General features: G+C 34.0%; 1 protein-coding gene across 6 annotated transcripts in view; it reads right to left on the bottom strand.

The window, feature by feature from the left end:
- The window catches only part of SEPTIN7 (septin 7), a 116,973-nt gene that overhangs the window by 61,603 nt on the left and 32,576 nt on the right, over positions 1–22,794 (bottom strand). For 3 of the 6 annotated variants that reach the window (XM_042969903.1, XM_042969895.1, XM_042969927.1), the window contains exon 3: positions 21,734–21,836. In XM_042969903.1, the coding sequence (XP_042825837.1) occupies positions 21,734–21,836 (103 nt within the window). Of the gene's footprint in view, positions 1–21,733; positions 21,837–22,589; positions 22,747–22,794 lie in introns of those variants that run through there. The other 3 variants (XM_042969920.1, XM_042969913.1, XM_042969936.1) reach the window with 2 other exon arrangements.

Here is a 22,794-nt window from a genome sequence, read left to right as displayed (position 1 = left end):
TAACTTTCTGAGGAACCTCCACACCGTCTTCCACAGTGGCATCACCAGTGTGCATTCCCACCAACAGCGCATGAGGATTCCTTTTTCTCCACATCCTCACCAACAGTTGTTGTTTCTTGTGTTTCTGATTTTAGCCATTCTGACAAGTGTGGTGATATCTCATTGTGGCTTTGATTTGTATTTCCCTGATGATGATGCTGAGCATCTTTTCATGTGTCTACTGGCCATGTGGATGTCCTCTTTGGAGAAATGTCTGTTCATGTCTTCTGCTCATTTTTAATCACATTACTTTTTTGGGTATTGAGTTCTATTAGTTCTTTATATATTTTGGATACTAACCCTTTACTGAATATGTCATTTGCAAATATCTTCTCCCATGCAGCAGGCTGCCTTTTAATTTTGTTGACTATTTCCTTCACTCTACAGGAACTTTTTATTTTCATATAGTTTATTTTTGTTTTTGTTTCCCTTGCTTCAGGAGACACGTCTAGAAAAATATTGCTACAACCGATGTAAGAGATTACTGCCCACGATCCCTTCAAGGATTTTTATGGTTTCAGGTCTCACGTTTAGGTCTTTAATCCATTTTGAGTATATTTTTGTATATGCTGAAAGAAAGTAGTCCAGTTTCATTCTTTTGCCATCTAGCTGTCCAGTTTTCCCAACATCATTTATTGAAAAGACTTTTTCCCATTGTATACTGATTCCTCCACTGTCAAAGATTAATTAACCAAATAATTGGAGGTTTATTCCTGGATTTTCTGTTCTATTTCACTGATCTATGTGTCTTTTTTATTATAGTACCATCCTGTTTTCATTACTACCACTTTGAAATAGAGCTTGAAATCTGGAATTGTGATACCTCCAGTTTTTTTTCTTTTTCAAGACTGCTTTCGCTATTCAAGGTCTTACGGGATTTCATACAAATTTTAGGATTTTTTTGTTCTAATTCTATAAGAAATGCTGATATTCTGATAAGGACTGCATTAAATCTGTATATTGTTTTGGGCAGTATAGAAATTTTAGCAATATTTGTTCTACCAGCTCATGAGCATGGAATATCTTTCAATTTCTTTGCGATGTCTTAAATTTCTTTCATCAGTGTTTGAGTTTCCAGAGTACAGGTTTTTCACCTCTTTGGTTAAGTTTATTCCTAGAGAGGCGCCTGGGTGGCTCAGTCGGTAAGTGTCCAAATTCAGCTCAGGTCATGATCTCACGGTTCGTGAGTTCAAGCCCCGCAATCGGGCTCTGTGCTGACAGCTCAGAGCCTGGAGCCTGTTTCCAATTCTGTGTCTCCCTCTCTCTCTGCCCCTCTCCTGTTCATGCTCTCTCTCAAAAATAAACGAACATTAAAAAATTTTTTTAAAGAATTCGGTATTAGGTAATGCGTTCAACAGAGAATGAGAGAACCAGATGAAGGAGTGGAAAGGCTGGTGGGGTAGCTGAGAGAGGTATGAGAACCTAAAGGGGAATACAGGAGAGAACCCAATACTGTGAAAAGGGAAGACTAAATGTTAGGTATGGAGGCCTTAATCCCTACAACTTCGTAAAGAAAGGAGGCAATGCTCTCACTGGTGATCTAGAAGAGAACCTCAGACATGTGTTGTGCGTTGTGGACCCAGGCTTTCTTTCCCTCATACCAGTATTTTCTACTTTCAAATCTTTCTAAAACAAACATGTATTTTTTCCTCATTGTGAATAACCAAAAAGCATACTGTAAAATAGGTAAAATTACAGAGAAACAAAATTCTAACAAGTTAAATTTGAGTCACCTAAAAATGAGGTATGTTACCATTTTGCTCTCAGATGTTTAAACATCCTCATCATGCACAAGGTCACAATCAATAATTCACAAGTAGGGTCCCATGTAGACAAGAAATCCATAACCATTTGACTAACAATGATTTCTTCTAATAATAATTTTTCTTTTACTTGCCCTGATAGACTTTAAGATCATATTGAAAACTGAAAACAATGTCAAATTCTGAATATATAATATCCTCAGAGAGCAATGTGAAATATTACATACTGCTTTGCATGAAATACAATTCTATAAATATTATTAATCACCTACTATGTACCAGGCACAAGGGATTAAAAGGGCAAAATAAGACAGAACTCCAAATCTCACTGAACTTACAGACTAGCAGGGAAGACAAACAAGTAAGTAAACACTATGAGCTCTATATTTAGGTACGTTTAGGATGGTAGAAAACACAGAAGAGTGACTTCTAAATCCGATGAGAGTTAAAGAAGGTTTCCAGAAAGAGGTGACAACAAAGCTGGATCTTGAAGGATAAATAAAACCTAGCAAAATAAAGGTACAGAAACAGAAGAACTCATAGAAAACAGAAGTTTGAGTCAATGCACTTTATCTGGGTAAAACACCTGTTTGGGCTTCAGCCCTACAGCCACTAAATCAGTCTCCAGGGCTAAGGCTTGGGAGCCACAAGTGATTCTGCTTTGCTGCCAGTGGTAGAGAACCACTGGCCTGCATACTGAGAGAGGAAGGCTTAAATAAAAGGGGGGGGGGGGGGGGGGGGATTTAAGAGGAGGGAAGGGAAAAGTGAGAAGGAAAACTCTCAAGATAACTTTCAGAATTTTGGACAACTAGCAAAAGCATATTATAGTGGTTATTAGTGCAGCATTTAATTTCAGGCTTTCCGGATGAGAACCTTACCTTTATAGCATGATTACAGTGAGCGAGCAAGATATTTGAATTATTTTCTCTCATCTCAACTTAATACATGAACTGTGAGAAATAAACTAGGTAAGACGTGTGAAACCTAAGCACAGTTGTACCAGTGTACACAGTAAGTACTCAATAAAAAGTACTTTTTCTCTGATATCATTTAATGAGATTGAAAATACAGGAAAATGTGAGAAGAAACAGGATGAATTAAGATAAGGACATTCTGAATTTAAGACCCGTCTCAAATTAAAAGTCAAAGATTTTACAAGAATACAGAATTAGAAGAATTAAAAGTCACTTAACAGCTTCAAATTACATCTTAAGGGTTTTAAAAGCCAACTTTAAAAGATGGGTATAAATCTTAAAAAGGCATGGATGACTTTAGAAAAATAGATACAAATTTACATACAAGTAATATTTTCCCTAAAGTGAGGAGAATTTGAATTTGAGACAGTTTTGAACATGGCTCCAGAGTCTGAGTCATGTGGTAGGTAGTAGCTTCTTGGAATGTTCTCTATGGGTAGTGCACTCCTCTTGTTCTTCACTTGTCCCTCCTAGCTGACATGTAAAGACGCTCAGAACTGAATTAACCACCTTAGACTAATGAAGTATCTTGGGAAGAGAGAACATGCCAGCGAAGCAACAAACAAGGAAGAACCTAGGAACTGAGAACTTAAAGCAGAGCTATCACTTCAGTCTATTCAACTCTGGATTTTAAAATAGAGGCAGAAAAAATTTCCATCTTGTTCATACACTGGTATTTTAAAGTTCCATGATTTATAGTCAAATTTAATCCAAATAACAATATTAACAAGATAAGCAAATATAAACGAAAACCTAAAAGTCTCATTTCAGTAAGACAAAGAAAACACAAACTAGACAATATTAAAAAATACATTTTATGAATATTAATGCAACAAATAACATGTCACCAAAATATATATTATCATATATTAATCCAAGGAGACAACTGGGAATTCAGTGTTAAGTTTTTGCTGTGTTTCCTTAGATTGTACTAACTGTATCTCTCATTTACAAACTTTGATTTATTTGAAAGTTTCATATGAGGACAAGAATAAAAATAGCAACAAAACTTTTAAAAATGCATAAGGCATAACTTAGAAACAACGAGTTAACAGAACTTCCACAGTGAAAGACTAATAGACCACTCAGATACCAACAAACCAAGTGGTTTAAAAAAGGGAAATGATCTGAATTAATACGCTTGATTCTCAAAAATAAATATAAAATTCCTACCCAGAGAATGAACATATTTTCCAGTTACCAACAGATTACTGACACAATCTGATCATATATTTGGCTACAAAGAAAATCAATCAATACTGAAAAATACAGAAATCTACATCATATTCTCTGACTACAATTCTGTTAATAGATATTAACAACAAAAGAATAACACAATCCGCCTGCCCATATAGATACAACATACTATCTTTCCTCAACTTCTCTTATCTGAAAAACCTCTCAAATACAAACAAAATGAGTACTACATATGAAAACCTAAGAGCTATGACTAAAGTGGTGTTCAGAGAAAAACTTGTGCTTAAATATGCCTGAAGAAAACAGATTAACCTTCAGAGTAGCTCTTGGTGAAACTGTAAACCAGTATAGCTTTTCTGACAAATACATACCATGGAATACAATACCACTTAATTCCAAAGAATGAGGTAGCTCCTTATGTACTGACATAGATGTATGTATTAAGTGATTGGGAAAAAACATTCACAGAACAGTACATATAGTATGGTATCATTTATATAAAAAAAAATCTACATGAGAATCACTGACATACATGAAATTATAGAAAAATGCCAGAAGACCTGTAACAACTGAATCATGTCACTAGAAAAGGGAATAGTACCAAAGGAGAAAGAAAAAGGAACTTCACTTTCTTATTAAATGTCTTTAGAATTTACAATTTTTAGAAAATATAGAAAGTTTCTTTTTTGAGGAGGAATAGACATGTGATACATATGAGAATGGAGTACAAGGGTAAGGTTGGCAACAAAAGGACTCTACAGGGTCCTAGCATCAAAATAAATAAAAAGGGATGTTGAATGTAGTGAAGCGATGTCTGAATTTGGACATTAAATTATTAATTCCTACTTACATTTAGTACAGCAATATTTACTTCCATGCCAAAATGTCAGATATCCTATAATCACAAGACAAATTATAACAGCCTTGTCCAAATATTCTCAAGGGTGACTTAGAACTACAATCAATCCTTGGGGCACCTGGCTGGCTCAGTTGGTGAAGCGCATGACTCTTGATTTTGGGGTTGTGGGTCCTAGCCCCCGCTGGTATAGAGATTATTTTAAAATAAAATCTTAAAAAAAAAAACAAAAAAATTCTAATCAAATCTTGCTCATTGTGCTTTACTAAACGGAAAGCAGTAGTATCACCAATGCAAAATAATAGAGAGCTATAATTCGTCCCATCAACTCACTCTAACATAGAATTAGTGGAAATGACCTCAATCAAATTTATCATTGTATTATTTAGGAAACATTTAAGAATAACACAATTCAAAATTCTATATCCTAGTTTAAGAAAGCAAATTATTCAATAAAATATAAACAGAATGCCTATCTGCAACATTTTATATTTCTTCATATTTTATACTTTTTCTTTAGATGTATAAAATGTGTTAACATTTTTTATTTATTTATAACTAATATCTTAGATCTGTTAAGTGATCCAAATTAACAACTATTTTATATTTGTTTGACTTTGAAATGCACTATATATGTTCTGGAACAAAGTCATTATCTTTCCCTCATTTTACTGAACTTTAAAAACAAGTAACTGGATTTAAATTTTTTTCTGTCCTTGTTAAAACAAAATACTGCAATACTTACCATTAAAGATGTTAAATACTTTAAGAAAGTTCTAAAATAAGAATAACTAACTAGAGTTTGTAATATTGTACCCATACTTTAACATCAGACACAGGTTAAAGTAACCTCTGTCCTCTTTGAAGTCTAGCCCATGAAAGCCATGCATATTCCATTATCATTCCAGAATATTCCACTTAAAGACTAAGAATAAGACATTCATGAAATATCTGTTCACAGGGTTTTGAAGAAAGTCACATCAATAATTAGAATAGTTAAGGTCAGGTTCCCTTAGGTCCTTGTGATTATAAAGACCCTCAGAAGTCCTACAATAAAAGAGATGGTTTATCTTTGTTTTACTCAGCAGCTCCTCAACCTTGCAGCCTTAGATTGTTTCCCCCAACCTCCTAAAAGATCTATTAACATCTAACACATGAACCATACTTTGAGATATTATACTGTGTAGTTCTTTGGTAAATTATTTTTCCTTAATCATAATATAATAATATAAATAATAGTATCGAGTTAGTTATAGTTAAGTAGAGCATACATAGTTTAAACCTTGAGGACTTTTCAATTGTATATAGCACATAAACATTAAGCAAAGATGCTCCTTAGTTTTATCAGTTAGAGGCTTGGAAAACACACTTCATTACACAAACTGTGTAATGAACACACATAATGTGGTTTTATTATCAACACCAATTTGCTAAATTACGAAGAGTCTCAGAACATTAGAACTGAAATAGTCCTTACAGATACAAATCAAACCATTTTAAACATTAGAAAATTAAGCCAAAGAGAAATTAACTGACTAATGCTAAGAGCGCAGTTAAGTGGCAGAGGAAGAACCAGAACATCTCTGTTGCAATCCTCAGCCCCGGGACTCTGTTCTTCATGTCAATCTGCTTCTAAAAGAACTCTCTGAGATTCTCCATGGGACTCTCCCACTGGGGAGTTGCTTTCAAACTTATTTTACCATAGTTCACAGAAAACAAACAGACAAGCTTCCTCCAAACACACATTTCACATCAAAACCCAGTATACAGATCCACACAGGTATGTTTATCTGTATTTACAAATGTGTGTGCATATAAATTTGAAAGTTTCATGAAACAATATCTGTGTTAAGCAAAATGCACTCTATTTTCAAATCACTCCTATTTTTCATTTTTTAAAAAGGACTCACTAAATTGATGTTATAATCTAATTTGAAAAAACCTGTCAAGAAGGATTCAAAGCTTCATTCAGACTAGAATAATCTCATTCTCAACATCCTATAGCTTATCCATCCCAACAGCTATTTTTTGACGTACTATTACAACTGACAGAAAACACAGATATAAATAATTTCATTTTATGATTACTTATTGAACAGCTGCTAAATTTTAGAACTCGGGACATCTTTACCCTCAAAAATTTAATTGTGTTGAAAAATAAGTTATAGCTAAACAAAAAGTACAGCGGGTATACATAAGGAACACTTGGGTATAGCTTGAAGAATCAAGGAAGACTTCACAGAGCAAGCAACATTTCACTGAGACATGCACAGGTATTAACCAAACAAACCAGTGAACATCTAAATAATGCTTAGATTTGGAGTGGCTTTTTAAAAAGGTGGAATCTCCAACCTCTGGTTTAGCATTTGGACAAAGAGAAACGAAAGTATAGGAGGATAAATAAATTTAGGAGTAAGGAGGGTAAAATTATTATTAGAGAAATAAAACACATCTACTAAAAGCAAACACGCAACTGAATACAGTTTTAACCGGAAAGGACACTATTTAAAAAAAAAAAAACAAAAAACCAAAGAGCCTACACAGACTATTTCACAAGTATCAAGGTTTGGTTTTTTCTTTCCCTTAAAAAACTGAAGCTGGAAGTCACAGGCAATAAATTATAGGCAGAGATTTATTAAAGGTGAGGACATGGAATGCCACTGAGCAAACACATAAAGAAAGAGCCTTTATTCCCTCACATTAAAGGATTGGCTAATGTTTTGTTAAAATAAAATGGCTATGGCATTATCATTTTTGACTCCCTGCTCTGACAGGCTTCATTAACTGAACAAGTACACTTGCTGTCAGATAAGAGGGACTGATTATTTTGCATCTTGCTGTAATAAACAAACAAATCTGGATCCTAACTCCTTCTCTGTCACCAGGAGCTTAATGACATAGACCATGTCTTACTCATCTCTAGATTTTCAGGGACTGGCATAGCACCTGGTACTTTGTAGGTGGTAATTAAATTGTACTGAATAAATGAATGGGGAATGCAAAAATCTAAAGTATGGTAGGAGAGGTAAGATACGCAAACAAATAAGCATAATACAAGGTAGAATTTGATCAAGACCATGAATGAGCTATCCAAGAATGATAAAATTTCAGAGAACTGAGAATCTCAGCAGCCTAGAAAAGAGATCACATTTCAATGAGGCTTTGAAAGATGGAGTAACATTTCAACTATCTGTAATATTTGTGAGTATAAGACACTTTTATCATCTTGCAGCAGGGGCGCCTGAGTGGCTTAGTCGGATAGGTGTCCGACTTTGGCTCAGGTCATGATCTCACGGTCCGTGAGTTCGAGCCCCGCGTCGGGCTCTGTGCTGACAGCTCAGAGCCTGGAATCTGTTTCAGATTCTGTGTCTCCCCCTCTCTCTCTGGCCCTCCCCCGTTCATGCTCTGTCTCAAAAATAAATAAATGTTAATAAATAAATAAATAAATATCATCTTGCAGCAACAGTGTGGGAAAGAAAGCAAAGTCCTTTTAAAATAAGATCTGTAACTCCTTTCAGAACGTCTAACTGTGCTGGAATTTAAACAAGGGTCTGTAAACATATGTAGGGCTTTTCTATCTTATTCAGTGCTTGCCTACTCTCGATTATCCTGGGGTTTCAAATATTCAAATATAGTATGTGATCTCCATCAATATAATAAAATAATTTTATTAAGGTGTTTTAATAAAATTTATTTATTAGCACAGTACCTGACATTTCAAAAAATCTCAAATGTTATGTCATTAAGATATAGGTGTTAATTTCAGCTGCGATGGAGATGAGCCAGTGTCAAACTGTATGTAGTTCTTAACCAAAAGGTATCAGTGTTATTTAAGGAGCTATTTCAAAATAGATGACTACATTCTACCCCAGAACTGAAGTCCAGAATATCCAGGGAACTATTTCCACATAGATTTTGGAGATGCTTCCCACAATGACTTCAAAGGTAGATGAAATTTAAAAACTCTAGTAGGTAGACGATGATATAGGGCAAAATGCCAGATTCACCAACATTTAAAGATGGTCAATGAAAAGGATGTTAAACAACCAGATAAATCAGGAGGCAGTATCACAAAACAATGAGAAACATTCTTACTGACCTTTAATAAAAGCAGTTTTTATTAAAAAAAGAAACCAAATGGAGAGGAGTCAAGTCATAGACGGGAAATTAAGAAGTACAGATTTATTCTTACTTTACATCTGGCTGAAAAATAAAGAGAAGATATCACCCATAAGTAAAATTATGTTATGAAGGGAGGGTGCTATTCTTAGTTTTGCTTTTTAATATGCTTATCTCTGAAGATTTAATCTATCAAGAACAGTCTAGACTACACTAGATACTGATTATTTCCAAGATATTCCATTATTATGTGATCTGGGATTTGCTTAAGACTATTTCGTCTCCTCAAAATGATGCACATGATAATCTTAAAATGCAAGCTAAACAGGTTCCCTAAGACCTGGCTCTACAATTATCCAAACAAGGTTTACTTATTTTAATTATAGTAACTGACCACCAGCTCTAAAAGCTAAGTAATAATTCTGCTATGTAGCTAATAGCAAACATTCCAACAAGCCACTCAATAATTACCTCGTTCACAGAGTCAAAAAACTTACACTTGCTATGTGTCTAAAATAAAGGTGGGAGGCCTTAAGGAGGATGTTTATGATATTTCTTGCTATATTCAGAGATTAAAGCATCCTTTACACAGTTAAATGGTTAACTACTTTTTTTTTTTTTATCTCCATATTACAAAAAAATCTAAATGGCCTACTTGGAATTTTTTTTCATGATTATTTCAAAAATGGATTACCATATATTTTTTGGTTAAAATGTATTGTCTTTACTCAGGCTAGGGTCTGTAACCTTTCCCAGATTATACATCAAGCTTCTAGGAGTTCTGCTAAACTGAAAAAGAGCTGAAATTGACAGCATTTATAAACTCTCTCTGCTTGTTCCTCCAAATTCACATTGCTACCTAAAATTCTAATGATCACTCAATAATACATTCCCTCTTAAAAATCAAGTACTCTTGGGACACCTGAGTGGCTCAGTCAGTTAAGCATTTGACTTTTGGTTTTGGCTCAGGTCATGATCTCATGGTCTGTGAGTTCAAGCCCCACATCAGCCTCTGCACTGACAGTGCAGAGCCTGCTTGACATTCCCTCTCCCCCTCCCTCTCTCTCTCTGTCCCTCCCTTATTCACTCTCTGTCTCTCTCTCAAAAATAAATAAATAAACTAAAAAAAAAAAAAATCAAGTACTCTCGTGACTGCTATTAGTCCTTTATATCTTGGGAGGAAAAATTAGACTTTTTCTCTAATTTCTAGCTGTGGCCAGCATTCACTAAGGAAATAAATGCTTTAATTTAGAAGGAAATTGGGGTAGTTTTGAAACGTGTGAATCAGAGAAAGTAAAGGTTTTGTGGCATTATCAGAGTGGAGTGCTCTATGAAACTAGACGGTAGCTTAAGGCCAAATGCCACACTAGAGGGTAAGTAAAAGAAAAGACATCAGGAAAGGAAATAGGAACATACCAAAAAAAAAAAAAAAAAGGAAATTTTCTTGGAGATCTAGTGGACAGAAGAGGTGAAACAAGGAGTTGATTTATTCTTGAGGTGGGATCACGTTCTACAAAGAGGTTCTAAAGGAGTAGCTTTCAAAGACAAAGTGGGGCAGACTTTAATCATTTGAGCTACATGACTGACATATTCTTTCAAGTTCTATAAATCTCATATACCAAAATTTATACCCTCAGCACCAGCGGTGGGTTGTGTGAATTACATTTGTGATTGTGTTAATCTGCCTCACCAATATTTCTTAAAACAAAACAAAAACATGTGCATGCATTCAAAGAAACTGTTAGTGGTGTGAATATTAATAGAGATAAAAAATTTCAAATCAATAATCAAGGGCCTGCAATTAAAATACAGAATCTTTGTCTAATACTAATTTAGCAACATAATTTTGCTTTATTTGGCATTTTAAAAAGATTTCTACTCAATTTTGGCAAGGATGAGATTAAATGAGCATTTGCACATCTGTGGTAACTGTGTAAGTTGGTACAACATTTTCAGTTCACATCCTTAACCATGTCATCTACACACACAAGGAAAAACACTGCAGTAATTGTTTTCACAGTAAAGATGTTGGGGGGGGAGAGAAGGATATTTCAGGTACCATGAAGGACACAGGCTAAGTATACTATGATACACTCATAAAATTAATCAGCCATCAAGAATGTTTTTAACTTACCAATATCTTTATTTATTAGGTTTTAAATTTTATTTAAATTCTAGTTAGTTAACATATAGTGTAATACTAGTTTCAGAAATAGAATTTAGTGATTCGTCCCTTACACGGAACACCCAGTGCTCATCAAAACAAGTGCTCACTTAAACAATGCTTTAAGTATTAAGGAGGGCCCTTGTGATGAGAATTAGTTTTTAAAAACCCATCTGACATGGAAAAATGCCTGCCTTGAGCATTAGGTGAAAAGAATACACAAAAATGAATATGCTACTACAGCTATCCATAAGAGGCACAGAAAATACACCAAAATTAGTTAATAGTGATTTCCTCTCCCTTATTTTTTTTTTGAAGTCTTTTAAAAAAATTTTTTTTTAACATTTATTTATTTTTAAGAGACAGAGAGAGACAGAGCATGAGCAGGGGAGGGGCAGAGAAAGAGGGAGACACAGAATCCGAAGCAGGCTCCAGGCTCCGAGCTGTCAGCACAGAGCCCGACACGGGGCTCAAACTCACAAACCGTGAGATGATGCATGACCTGAGCCAAAGTCGGATCCTTAAACGACTGAGCCACCCAGGCGCCCCTTTTCTCCCTTTTTAAAATGTTCCACCTACTCCTCTGTATTACATTCCTAATGGAAAACTTTTGTAACAAGGAGCAGTTTTTATAGGAAGAATATTTCTAAGCCATATATCTTAATATCTGTTACATTAAAGAACATGAGTTATCAAAATATATAACAACATTTCAAAGAAATATATAGTTGAATGCCTTTCTCTGGACATTAAAATAGACTTAGAGCAGTGCTCTTTTAAACTTTAGAATGGGGATTAACAGGCACTACTTGTCAAAATGCAGATTCCCATACTTCCAGGAATGAGCATCTTAAATAGGAAGCCCAGATAATTTTGATTAAAGGAGTCAGGGAAACAGACTGAGAACAATCAAAATACAGTTCATTTAATTTCTTCATTTACTTGGCCTTTTAGATGACTAAAATTTTATAATGTTTCTTCTTTAATCAAAATTATCTATAATGATGGCTTGAACCAGAAATACTACTGTTAACTGATGAATGACATTAAATCTGATTAAAACATGATTCAACAAGAAAAGCAAACACCAACCTATATATTAAAAAAAAAAAAAACACTTAATTTTAAGACTCAAAATCTTAATGTCAACCTAAAAACAATCCCTAAGATGCTTTATACCAACCGACATTAAGAACCCGATACACTCCAGGGAAAATACGATACTCAAAAGGTTTGCAAAGGACAGCATTAATCCTGCAGCAACTTATATAAAGCACCAAGTGTACCCTGAAGACTAATTGCTAATGTCACACAAGTAACTTGAGCAAAACACTTAAGCTTATCTTTACTGAAATGCACAGAACAGGCAAGCACAAAAATCTTATTTTGTTAACACGATTGCAAGCTACCTTGTTTAAAATGGGAAATGATAAGAGCAAATTCTCAACCATCTTTCAAATTAGCTAAATCTGACTCTTACCAGAAAAGAGCTTTGCTGCTATACTGAATTGCAGAGTAAAAAGCACAACATGGGTGCCCCAAATATTTATAATCAAAGGAGTTCAACCAGGGCAGAAGTTCAAAGTAAGAATTAATCAAGTATTTAACCACTTAGCTGCCATCTTGTTCTCAACTACCCCTGATCTTTCTTTCCTCTTCACCCCAGACATTGGATCTTAAAACTAAATTCAACTGTAAAAATGCACTAATCATGTATGCTTAAAATTAACATTTTATTTATTTATAGATTTACTAGGCAAATTATATATACACTATACATACAAAGCACATTTACAAAATGAATTATCAAGCCCTCTGTGAAGTAGTTACACACAGACAGCATTATTGTCCAGCTGTCTCTACCACCATGTGAAATCCTCTGATTCTTAGGGGGTACGTCTCTCTCTTTTTTAATCTTAGCCCTATGGCCGGCTGACTTGGAATAACCAGGTAAATGTTTGTTGTAAGGAAACTGAGATTCAAAATGATCTATCAAGGTCAGAAAGCTCATTTGTGGCTGAAATTAGTTTAAAACTAGGCTAAGTACCATATTCTTTTTAGTGTAACAGCTGCCGTACTAAGTACTATGAGATAGATTTACGTTAAATATAGAAAGCGAATTTTCATTGTACACTAAACATATAAATTAAAACCATAATTGTAACTAGCTAGCTCTTTTACAAAATTGCCAAAATAAATTATACATTTAATAGAGAGTTACTGATTTCAGAACTCTAACCTATCAGGAAAATAAGATGCTATCCCCATTAAACCCAGATCATTACTCCCCTGACTCTACATGGCACTTTAAATGTGTACTACTAAGACATTTATTAAACTATAATTAGTAGTGTGTGTTTCCCTGGAAATTCCTTTGAGGGTTGAAGTGGTCATTTTTATTTATTTTTATTTATTTAGATTTTTAAAAATTTTTGTTTGTTTGTTTGTTTGAGAGTGTGTGTGCATGCAGGAAAGGCGGAGAGAGAGAAAGAGAAAGAATCTTAAGCAGGCTTCATGCTCAGTGGGGACTCCAATGCAGGGCTCATTCCCACAACCCTGGGATCATGACCTGAACCGAAACCAAGAGTCAGACACAACCACCTGAGCCACGCAGGCACCCCTCATTTTTATGTCATCAGCTTAAACCATAATTTCTAGTAGTTTACTGCTGATCAGTTATGTCAGCTTAATTACCAATCATTCAATTAAAATCTATTCTCAGGACTATGACAAGGTACTACAGAAATCTCACCATTATGTTTTACTGTAATTAGTACCACTTGTAACATAATAAACAATTCATAGTCTCCCATCATAACAACTTTAGTTAAGAATGAACCACAAATCCTACTTCACATTTGATTCTCTGACATGCACTATTTATCATCTGCTTACCTCCACTCACCTCCCTATATTCAAAAGACTATATGATCTATTTTCAAAGACTATATTAGGATAGAACATGTATGAGAAGCCAATGACTTTTTTTTAAGTCTACTAAATTAAACTGGGATATTACCCAGATTACATTTCTTACATATGTCAATCCAGACACTGTCCCTGTTACAAAACCAAAAAACTCCCAGTCTATGAAACTGTTTTGTGTTTGTCTGAATTATACTGCTCCACGATTAAGATACTGAAATTAAATCAGATAAAGAATTAAGTATATTAAAAAAACATGAATATACCAACTACTGAAAATATCATGTACCATTTTTCCATGAATTAGCTGTATGATTTAAGACAGTGGTGTGCTTTGTAGCTATAAAGTCTTATTTCTTTAAACTTTTACAGCATGTGGTTTATATATTTCTTATGCCATTTATCACTTAATGATGTAGTTAACTTGTATACTTTTTTCCTCCTCTACTACTCCCTTACAGTGTCTTCAACTACATTTACATTCTTCCCTTAAGTATCCATGGAATGAATAGCCCCACCTTCAATTATACCATACATCTTAAATTCCTGCAAAATATATTCTCCCTTTTTTAAAAGTATACATTTAGTAGAACAAACTGTTAAAAAAACAATTTGCCAATATGTCAAGAGCCACAAAATATTGAAATATTTTGCTACAGTAATCCTACTGCAGGGACTATAAACAAATCAATAAAGTACTGCCCTCTGCTTCCCAACACACATACACAAACCTTGTGTGTTTAAGGATCTTCACTGCCATGTTATTTGTAACAGGATAGGTAGGGATAGTAACAAACTTATATCCATTAGTGAAGAAGCAGACTCCAAAAATTATGGTATATTCAGTCACAGATTAGAATATTATGCAGCCATTTAACACGATAGTTAAAATATTGAACAAAATTTCCATTCCATAAATTTTTACTACAGCATTATGAAACTGAACAGAACAAATCATTCACATATCAAATGAAAAACCAATGGCTAAAATTTGAGATAGGCACAGTTGAAATTATTATGCAACTGCCCAAAGTAAAGTAAAATATTGTAGATAAATATAGCAATATATTAATGAAAATTATCTCATTTGTAAGTATTTTATTTATTTTTTTTTCCAGTATGTCCTAATTTTCATGTATTTCAGGTGCTATTATGAAGTCTTTCTCAGAGAGGCAAGTCTTCCCTGATAACTCTAAAAAGATACCACCATGTTTATTTCCTTTCTAGAAAACAACACAATCTGTAATTATTTTACATATTATTTACTTATTTGCCTATATCCCTAGATTAACATAAACTCCAGTAACCTTTCTATACAAATAACATAACTACTATAATTTATAACTCTAATAATATGGTATTTATATAGGAAGAACTACAGAATGAACTAAACCAAAGATTGGAAAGAGAACCAACCAAGCACATGTATTTTTAAAAATCAAGCTTGTAATAAATGGTCTGGGGAGAACTACTTAACCATTTAGAAAATAAAATAAACATCAAAGTCCTATCTCACATCAAAAAAATAAATAACCCTCATGGATTTAAAATTTCAGAATAAAAACTTAAACCTTTAGTCTATATACTTACATAAAATACAGTGAAATCCCCAGTAACCTCAAATCAATCAACCTCAAATCAAATCAATCAACCTCAAATCAAGAACAAAAGCCGTAAGAAAAAAGATTGCATGGACAATATAAAATCAAACTAATACAAAGCGAAACACAGAAAAATTCTGGCAAAAAATGCCAATACCTAATAACAAAATAATAATAATAATAATAATAATAATAATACCCTGCAATACCTATATCTTATTAAAGAAGTAAATGAGTACAGCTTTTTAAATTAAACCAGAACATACCATTTACAAAAGAACCCATACCAAAGATAAATATTTTTAAAAAATAAGTTAACCAGCAACAATAAAATACAGGTGAAAATAAGACACCAATTTTTAGGCACTGACAGTGTTGGCAGGACTCAGAGAAAGGGGCGTTGGCAACACTAGGTGAATGTGCAAAATGGTATACAAACTATTTTAGGGCAATTTGGTATTATGTATCAAAACCCTTAAAAAACTAGCAATTCAAATTTCCAAAGCTTTATTTTAAGGAATTAATTGAAAATGTAAGAACAGAACTATAACCATGTTTACCTGTAACTATCTTAATGTTGAACAAGGCAAATTATAGTATATCTCACCTATACAAGCCATTAAAATCTAGGGGCGCCTGGGTGGCTCGGTCAGTTGAGTGTCTGACTTCGGCTCAGGTCATGATCTCACGGTTCGTGAGTTCGAGCCCCGTGTCGGGCTCTGTGCTGACAGCTCAGAGCCTGGAGCCTGTTTCAGATTCTGTGTCTCCCTCTCTCTCTGCCCCTCCCCCGTTCATGCTCTGTCTCTCTCTGTCTCAAAAATAAATAAAACGTTAAAAAAAAAAAATTAAAAAAAAAAAATCTAGGACTCAACCATAGCTAGGTTATGACATCTAAATTCAAAAGATGATCACAATTCACAGCTAATTTTAAAAGACATTCACATAACATCACATATACTAAACAAGAATACTGTATGTTTCTATGCTTGAGCTATCACTGAGTAACAGATTTTGGTAATATTTTCATTATGCTTTTCTGTATTTCGTAATTTCAATGAATGAAACATATTAACTTTATTACAAAAGCACCTTTTAAAATACGCAGATGAAAAACCTAGAATGAATAAAAAAATTAAAATAGTGGATATGTGAAATTATCTGATTTTTCTCCCTAAAATTCCTCTGCTTTGGTTACATTACTTAAGTGAGATAAAGTTCACACACCATAAATTTCACCATTTTAAAGTGTACAATTCAGTGGTTCTTCTATATTCACAACATTGTATAATCGTCATTAGTTACTTTTATTACTAAAAATAAAATAAAAAAAGAGCTCTAGGAAGAAATTTTTGAAATATTACTCAAGGCAGTTTAAGTCTCCAACATATCGTAACTTTAGAATTAAACATAATACTACTGAATGCCCAATAACCTAGAAACAAAATGAGTCAATACCACCTTTCAGTTTCTGCAAATAACTCTGGATGTTATTACAATTCAAACATCAACAAGAAGAGGGAAAATGACAACTATGACAGACATTGTATATCCTATTACTGACTAAATACCTCCTAAATTTTTGCTAATAAGTCATACATAAAAAACGCATTCTGATATACTCTGAATCCCCAAAACAGCCAAAGCAGCATGTTAGAAGTTCTGTTCCACTGAAACAGAAGAAAAAAAAAAAAAAAAAATAGAAATGCCATTCCTGCTACTAAAGACATTTGGTACAGGTCAAATGCATCATGCAAATCACAAATAAAGAAAACCTCTACCATAAAAATTGTGCAAAGCTCAAGATTATAGAAATGATAGAACTGTGTATTTTATCTTCTAAGAATTAAAAGTACAAACTTTCAGCTTTAAAATAAATAAGTCACAGGAATATAAAGTACAGCATAGGAAATATAGTTAATAATACTGTCATAACTTTGTATGGTAACAGATGGTAAGCGCATTTATCCTGGTAATATATAGAACTGTCAACTGTTGTACACCTGAAACTAATAACACCGTAGGTCAATTATACTTCAATTTTAAAAAAGAATTCAAAATAATAGATTTAATATCACTTGTTTTCAAAAATACTTTCTGGAAAAACAAAGCAATCTATAGTCTTTCTGAGTTCTACCTCCTTGGAGAATTCTAGTAAAATCAGGATTTTACAATTAACATTTTATTTCTCAGCACAGTCAAGTCTAATTAAGAAGCACATGAAAGAGGGGCGCCTGGGTGGCTCATCAGTTAAGGGTCCAACTTCGGCTCAGGCCATGATCTCATGGTTCATGGGTTTGAGCCCCGTTGTCAGAGCCTGGAAACTGCTTCAGATTCTGTGTCTCCCTCTCTCTCTGCCTCTCCCCATCCCCCGCTTGTAAGCTTTCTCTCAAAAATAAACATTAAAGAAAAATAAATCTCTTAAAAAAAGAAGCACACAGAAGATACTCAAATTCCAAGCCCAAATATGTTTGACACTTTGCTGAATTAGAGACCTAAGTGTCTTCATTATTTGATAGGTCTCACATTGAGTTTTAAACTAAATTTTTAAGTAAAGATTCCAATCTACTTATCCTTGTGGGCAGCCACAGTCTTCAAAATCTAGGCTAGTCTACATTTCCAGCCTAATTTCCGACTATTATAAAGTCACATCTTAGGGGTCAGATCCTAAAGCCAATGTGCAGTACAAATTAATCTTGAAAACCCTCTATATCATCCATTAAGCACAATTACATATAAACTAACAACCTGCTTTTCTTTGTGCACTGAAATAGATACTTATTTCTTTGCAAATATAAAAAGTAACTAGCATACATACTAAGGCACCATACTGTCACTAGACTAACATACAGCAAGGTAAGATATTCGTACTATGAAAGGATGTGGAAGCTGAAAATGACCGGGAAAAAGAAAATTCACCTCTCCCACTTCATGCCCACCCGAGGCCACACCCTCACCTCATTCCAGTGGAATGGCAGAAAAACACTGCTTACATATATGCATTTAAGTTCTCTAATAATCATTCATTCCTTCCCTGCTAACCCCTTTATTTCTTTGTCTCTTTCATTTTTTTAGGAAAAACAGAACATCCAAATAAGATCATCTAAGTTTAAGGCATACTGGATGCACTCTACTGAGCTCTGCGCTATATCCAATACCCCCAAAAGAGCCTCTACGTAGTACTTAAGAATGCAGCAGACTGAGAAGTAAGAACCAAAACCAGACAGGGTTTGGTTTTACCATGTGCTTACCAATGTGACCATGGGCAAGTAACCTAATCTCTCCATGCCTCAGTTTCTCTATCTCTAAAATAGGGATAACAATAATACCTACTTCATTCGGTTTTTGTGAAGGACTGCGTGAGTTAGGTACATACTCAGAACACTGCCTGATGCATAATAGGTTATGGAGGTATTGGTTATTATTTTCCCAAATGGACCGTTCACTCAATTCTATTCTTTAAAAACCTGCCCTAATACCTCTTCCTCAAATAAGGCAGTAATAACCTTCAACCAGAGACAAGTTCTCCTATACCCTTACACTTCTATGTTCCTTAATTTTTGTATGACTCCACTGACTCATGTATACTTCCTAGAAATGTTACTTACCTTTTTATGTGTGCTTATGTTGTCACATAAGTTATAAACTCCTTTTAACACATGGGAATACACACTATGCCTCCCTGATACAAAAGTCACTTAAATAAGGACTCAATAAATATTGTTTATGAGGCAAGGTTACTGGATAAAGGTTGTCCAACACAAGACAGAGTTTCATAAAGAAATCAACTTTTAAATACAGATTTTCAGTTTGTATTAATGTACAAGTCTTCAGCCAAGAATTGTTATAAAAGCTACAACTACTCTGAGTTTAAGTCTCAAAAATCAGGAGTTAGCTTATAAGGAAGGGTTTGTAGTCTCTAAGTTAAGAATATTAAAGCAAGGTTAGCTTTAGCTTTCTGTGACTTGCAAACAATGCTGTTAGATTTGGCCTAAAGTCAGAAAACCAACCATTTCTTAGACACTTACTTAAAAGGTGTTAGACACTGCAACTATGTACATGAAAAGATTTAGTCCTTCCACTCAACAAGTCTATAGAGGGACAGCTAATTAAACAATAATATTCAAGGTACAGCAGGAAAAACAGAGTAAGGATACTGACACCCATTCTTCTTTAACCTCAGTTAAAGTCTTTTTTGTTAAAAATTTTTTTAACATTTATTGATTTTTTGAGAGACAGAGAGAGACAGCACAAGCAGGGAACGGAGGGAGGGAGCGAGGCGGAGAGAGACAGAGAGACAGACAGAGAGAATCTGAGGCAGGTTCCAGGCTCTGAGCTGTCAGCACAGAGCCTGACGCAGGGCTCGAACCCATGAACTGTGAGATCATGACCTGAGCCGAAGTCGGATGCTCAACCGACTAAGCCACCCAGTTGCCCCATAATCTCAGTTAAAGTCTTAACAAGGAAGAGAAAAAACAAAAGCTGTAGTTCAATAAAGGACTGACCAGAAAAACTAATAAATAAGATATATTCAGAGATTGCACAGTTTCTCTAAAAATCATTTCAGCTGCCTTAAATTTTTTTCATCTGGAAAAATGTCAGAGATTTTAAATCAAATATCTGGCCTTGACCCCCACATATTATTCCACTAAGTATATATTCAAGAAGTTATTCTTTAAAATTTCAATATCAAATTTTGCTTGAATTGTTATAATTCTCCTAACAGATGTAAGAACTTCTCTTACAAATTAAAAAATGAGATTATATTTGTTTATAAATAGTTTGTCATGTAAGATCACAAGCTTTACATACGTAAAGGTAAGATGGAGTACTTCTTCACATGTAACGATCATGTTAACCACTCTACAAAAGAAAAGGTATGTTCTATACATTTTATCCATGTATCTACTACCTCTGCTTCACAGCTGCAATTTGCAAACTGGGTATACTATACTTCTACTCAACCAGAGACAGGCAAGTTAACCAACTCTAGCAAACATCAAGTTTGCCAACTTTGTTACCAAGTTTTCCCTATTGAAACTAACACAATGCAGATATTTCCAAACAACCACAAAGTGACCATCAGGTAAAATACTCTGATCAACTGAGAAAACATTCTTCTCTTCAGTGAAGGAGGATTTCATAGCTAATTCAATTAATCTAATTCAACACCCAAAGAAAAATACCAGGAGTTGAGTGTAATTAGCAAAAATTAATGAACACTACATAAAGACCCAGCATCAATTCAATTTTCTTTGTCAAGGACAGTGACTCCATTACCCTGCCTTTCACCTTCTTAAAACATATAGAGAAATACAACAGTTTCATCATCCTTAGGATTTAGGTTCTAAAGTCAGCCTATATGAGGTGAAAATATTATACAGCCCTTTAAGACTACTAATCTTTATATACAACATGCTGTTTCTTCAAATTTAACAATGATGGTACCAACATACTGTCAAATAACCCCTAACAGTCTCTTAAAATGGACTTCAGGCAGAGTATGGTGTTCATAGGATCAAACACATAAGAAAAATGAGGCTAAATTAAAGAACAGAGACAGCCATATTTCACTCGCTACAGAGTTTATACTCCTTGAATAAATGTCCAGGGTAATCACTTGCATGACTACGAACCTCTACCTGGTCCCCCAACTTCTTTTTCAAATTCAGAGCACACATGTTTAAGTTAAATGCTCATGTTATATGACTCCACTACAGTATATAAGCCAGAGAATAAAATTATCCTGGAGTAATGAGGAACCACTAGACACTATTTGCTTTTGTAGCATTACCAACTGAAGAGAACTTCTTGACAGGGTTCTATTCCTCCACCACCCCCACCACTTTTCAACTTTTAGTTTCTAAAATTGTGCCACCTTAAAAAAAAGAGGTAAGAAAATATATAAATCCTATTATGCCACAGAATTAAATTTTAAAATGTATTCACATAATAAAATATACCACGATTCCTGCAGTTACTTAGGCTACTGTCTTCTTAAATTCATTCAGAGTTGATTAATAACTTAAAACTCAGATCAAAATCTAATTTTAGTAAAAAAAAAACAAAAAAAAAAAAAAAACAAAAACATATCTTACCCACAACCATAAGTGTGAATTCAAACCCTCTCTTCACTGATTTTCTGTACACTTGATTTGGGAGATTTGCAAATCCCACATAGCCTTCAAGGTTCTTCTGTTGCTAAGAAAAACAAAAAGGGCCAAGTTATTAATGTATCAGCAAAACTCTCCTGTCACACATTTCAAATTCCCTTCAATAACCTATTTTAGAAAACTACACAAACTATTATTCATGGCAAATCAAACTGATTTTATTATAGTGTTGCCAATAAAATAATTGCAGCAACAGACAAAACGAATTGAGTATGAGTTGATTTGACAGCGGTCAATTATAAAAACCCAAAGAAAATAAAAACCAATGAAATCTGCCTCAGAGCAAAGATTTCAATTTACAGTAAGTCCGTAAGAAGATTCTGACTAATAAACTAAAAACATAACGAAGGGTTTTTCACAATAAAAAAAATTCACATCCCCTTAATACTATATTAAGAACGCTTTCAATGATCCCTTTTGCTCATACTAATTACCACAGGTATGAATACCTTGAAATTTGTTTTCTTACTCATGAAACAAAATCAAATGTTGAGTTTAAACAATTTTTTCATATTCCTGAAGGCTCTAGTGATCAATTCAATCAGTAAACAATATCTTTCAAGCTATTATACCAGGTCCAATTATGCCACTTCAGCATTTCAGATGACCCTGTTGCCTCCCTCACCAGGGACATCTGGATTTATCCAGATTTTAAAGAAAATCAGAATTCGTTTTCTGCATGGTTTTTGATTCTTTGATGACGTCAACAATAGCTCCATGAGTAATTCAAAGAAACCTATTTTTAAATTGGTGTAGTAAATTAATCTGACTTTTAACTTACCCAATGCTGAGAAAAACTGTCCATAGTTCAGACCATCTGAGTCAGTAGCCTGTTAATTTTACCTAGAGGTAGGTCTTATTCATCATTAAAATACAATGGCAAAATATTCCTAAGAGGTACATATTTCTCTTAAATGTTTTTGACACAATTTCTCATTTAAAAAAAAAAAAAAAAAAAAAGACTCCTATGAGATCAACACAGCAAT

Source organism: Panthera tigris, chromosome A2 (genome assembly GCF_018350195.1).
Source record: "Panthera tigris isolate Pti1 chromosome A2, P.tigris_Pti1_mat1.1, whole genome shotgun sequence".
NCBI classification, from domain to species: domain Eukaryota; kingdom Metazoa; phylum Chordata; class Mammalia; order Carnivora; family Felidae; genus Panthera; species Panthera tigris.
This window is presented reverse-complemented; position numbering and strand designations above follow the sequence as displayed.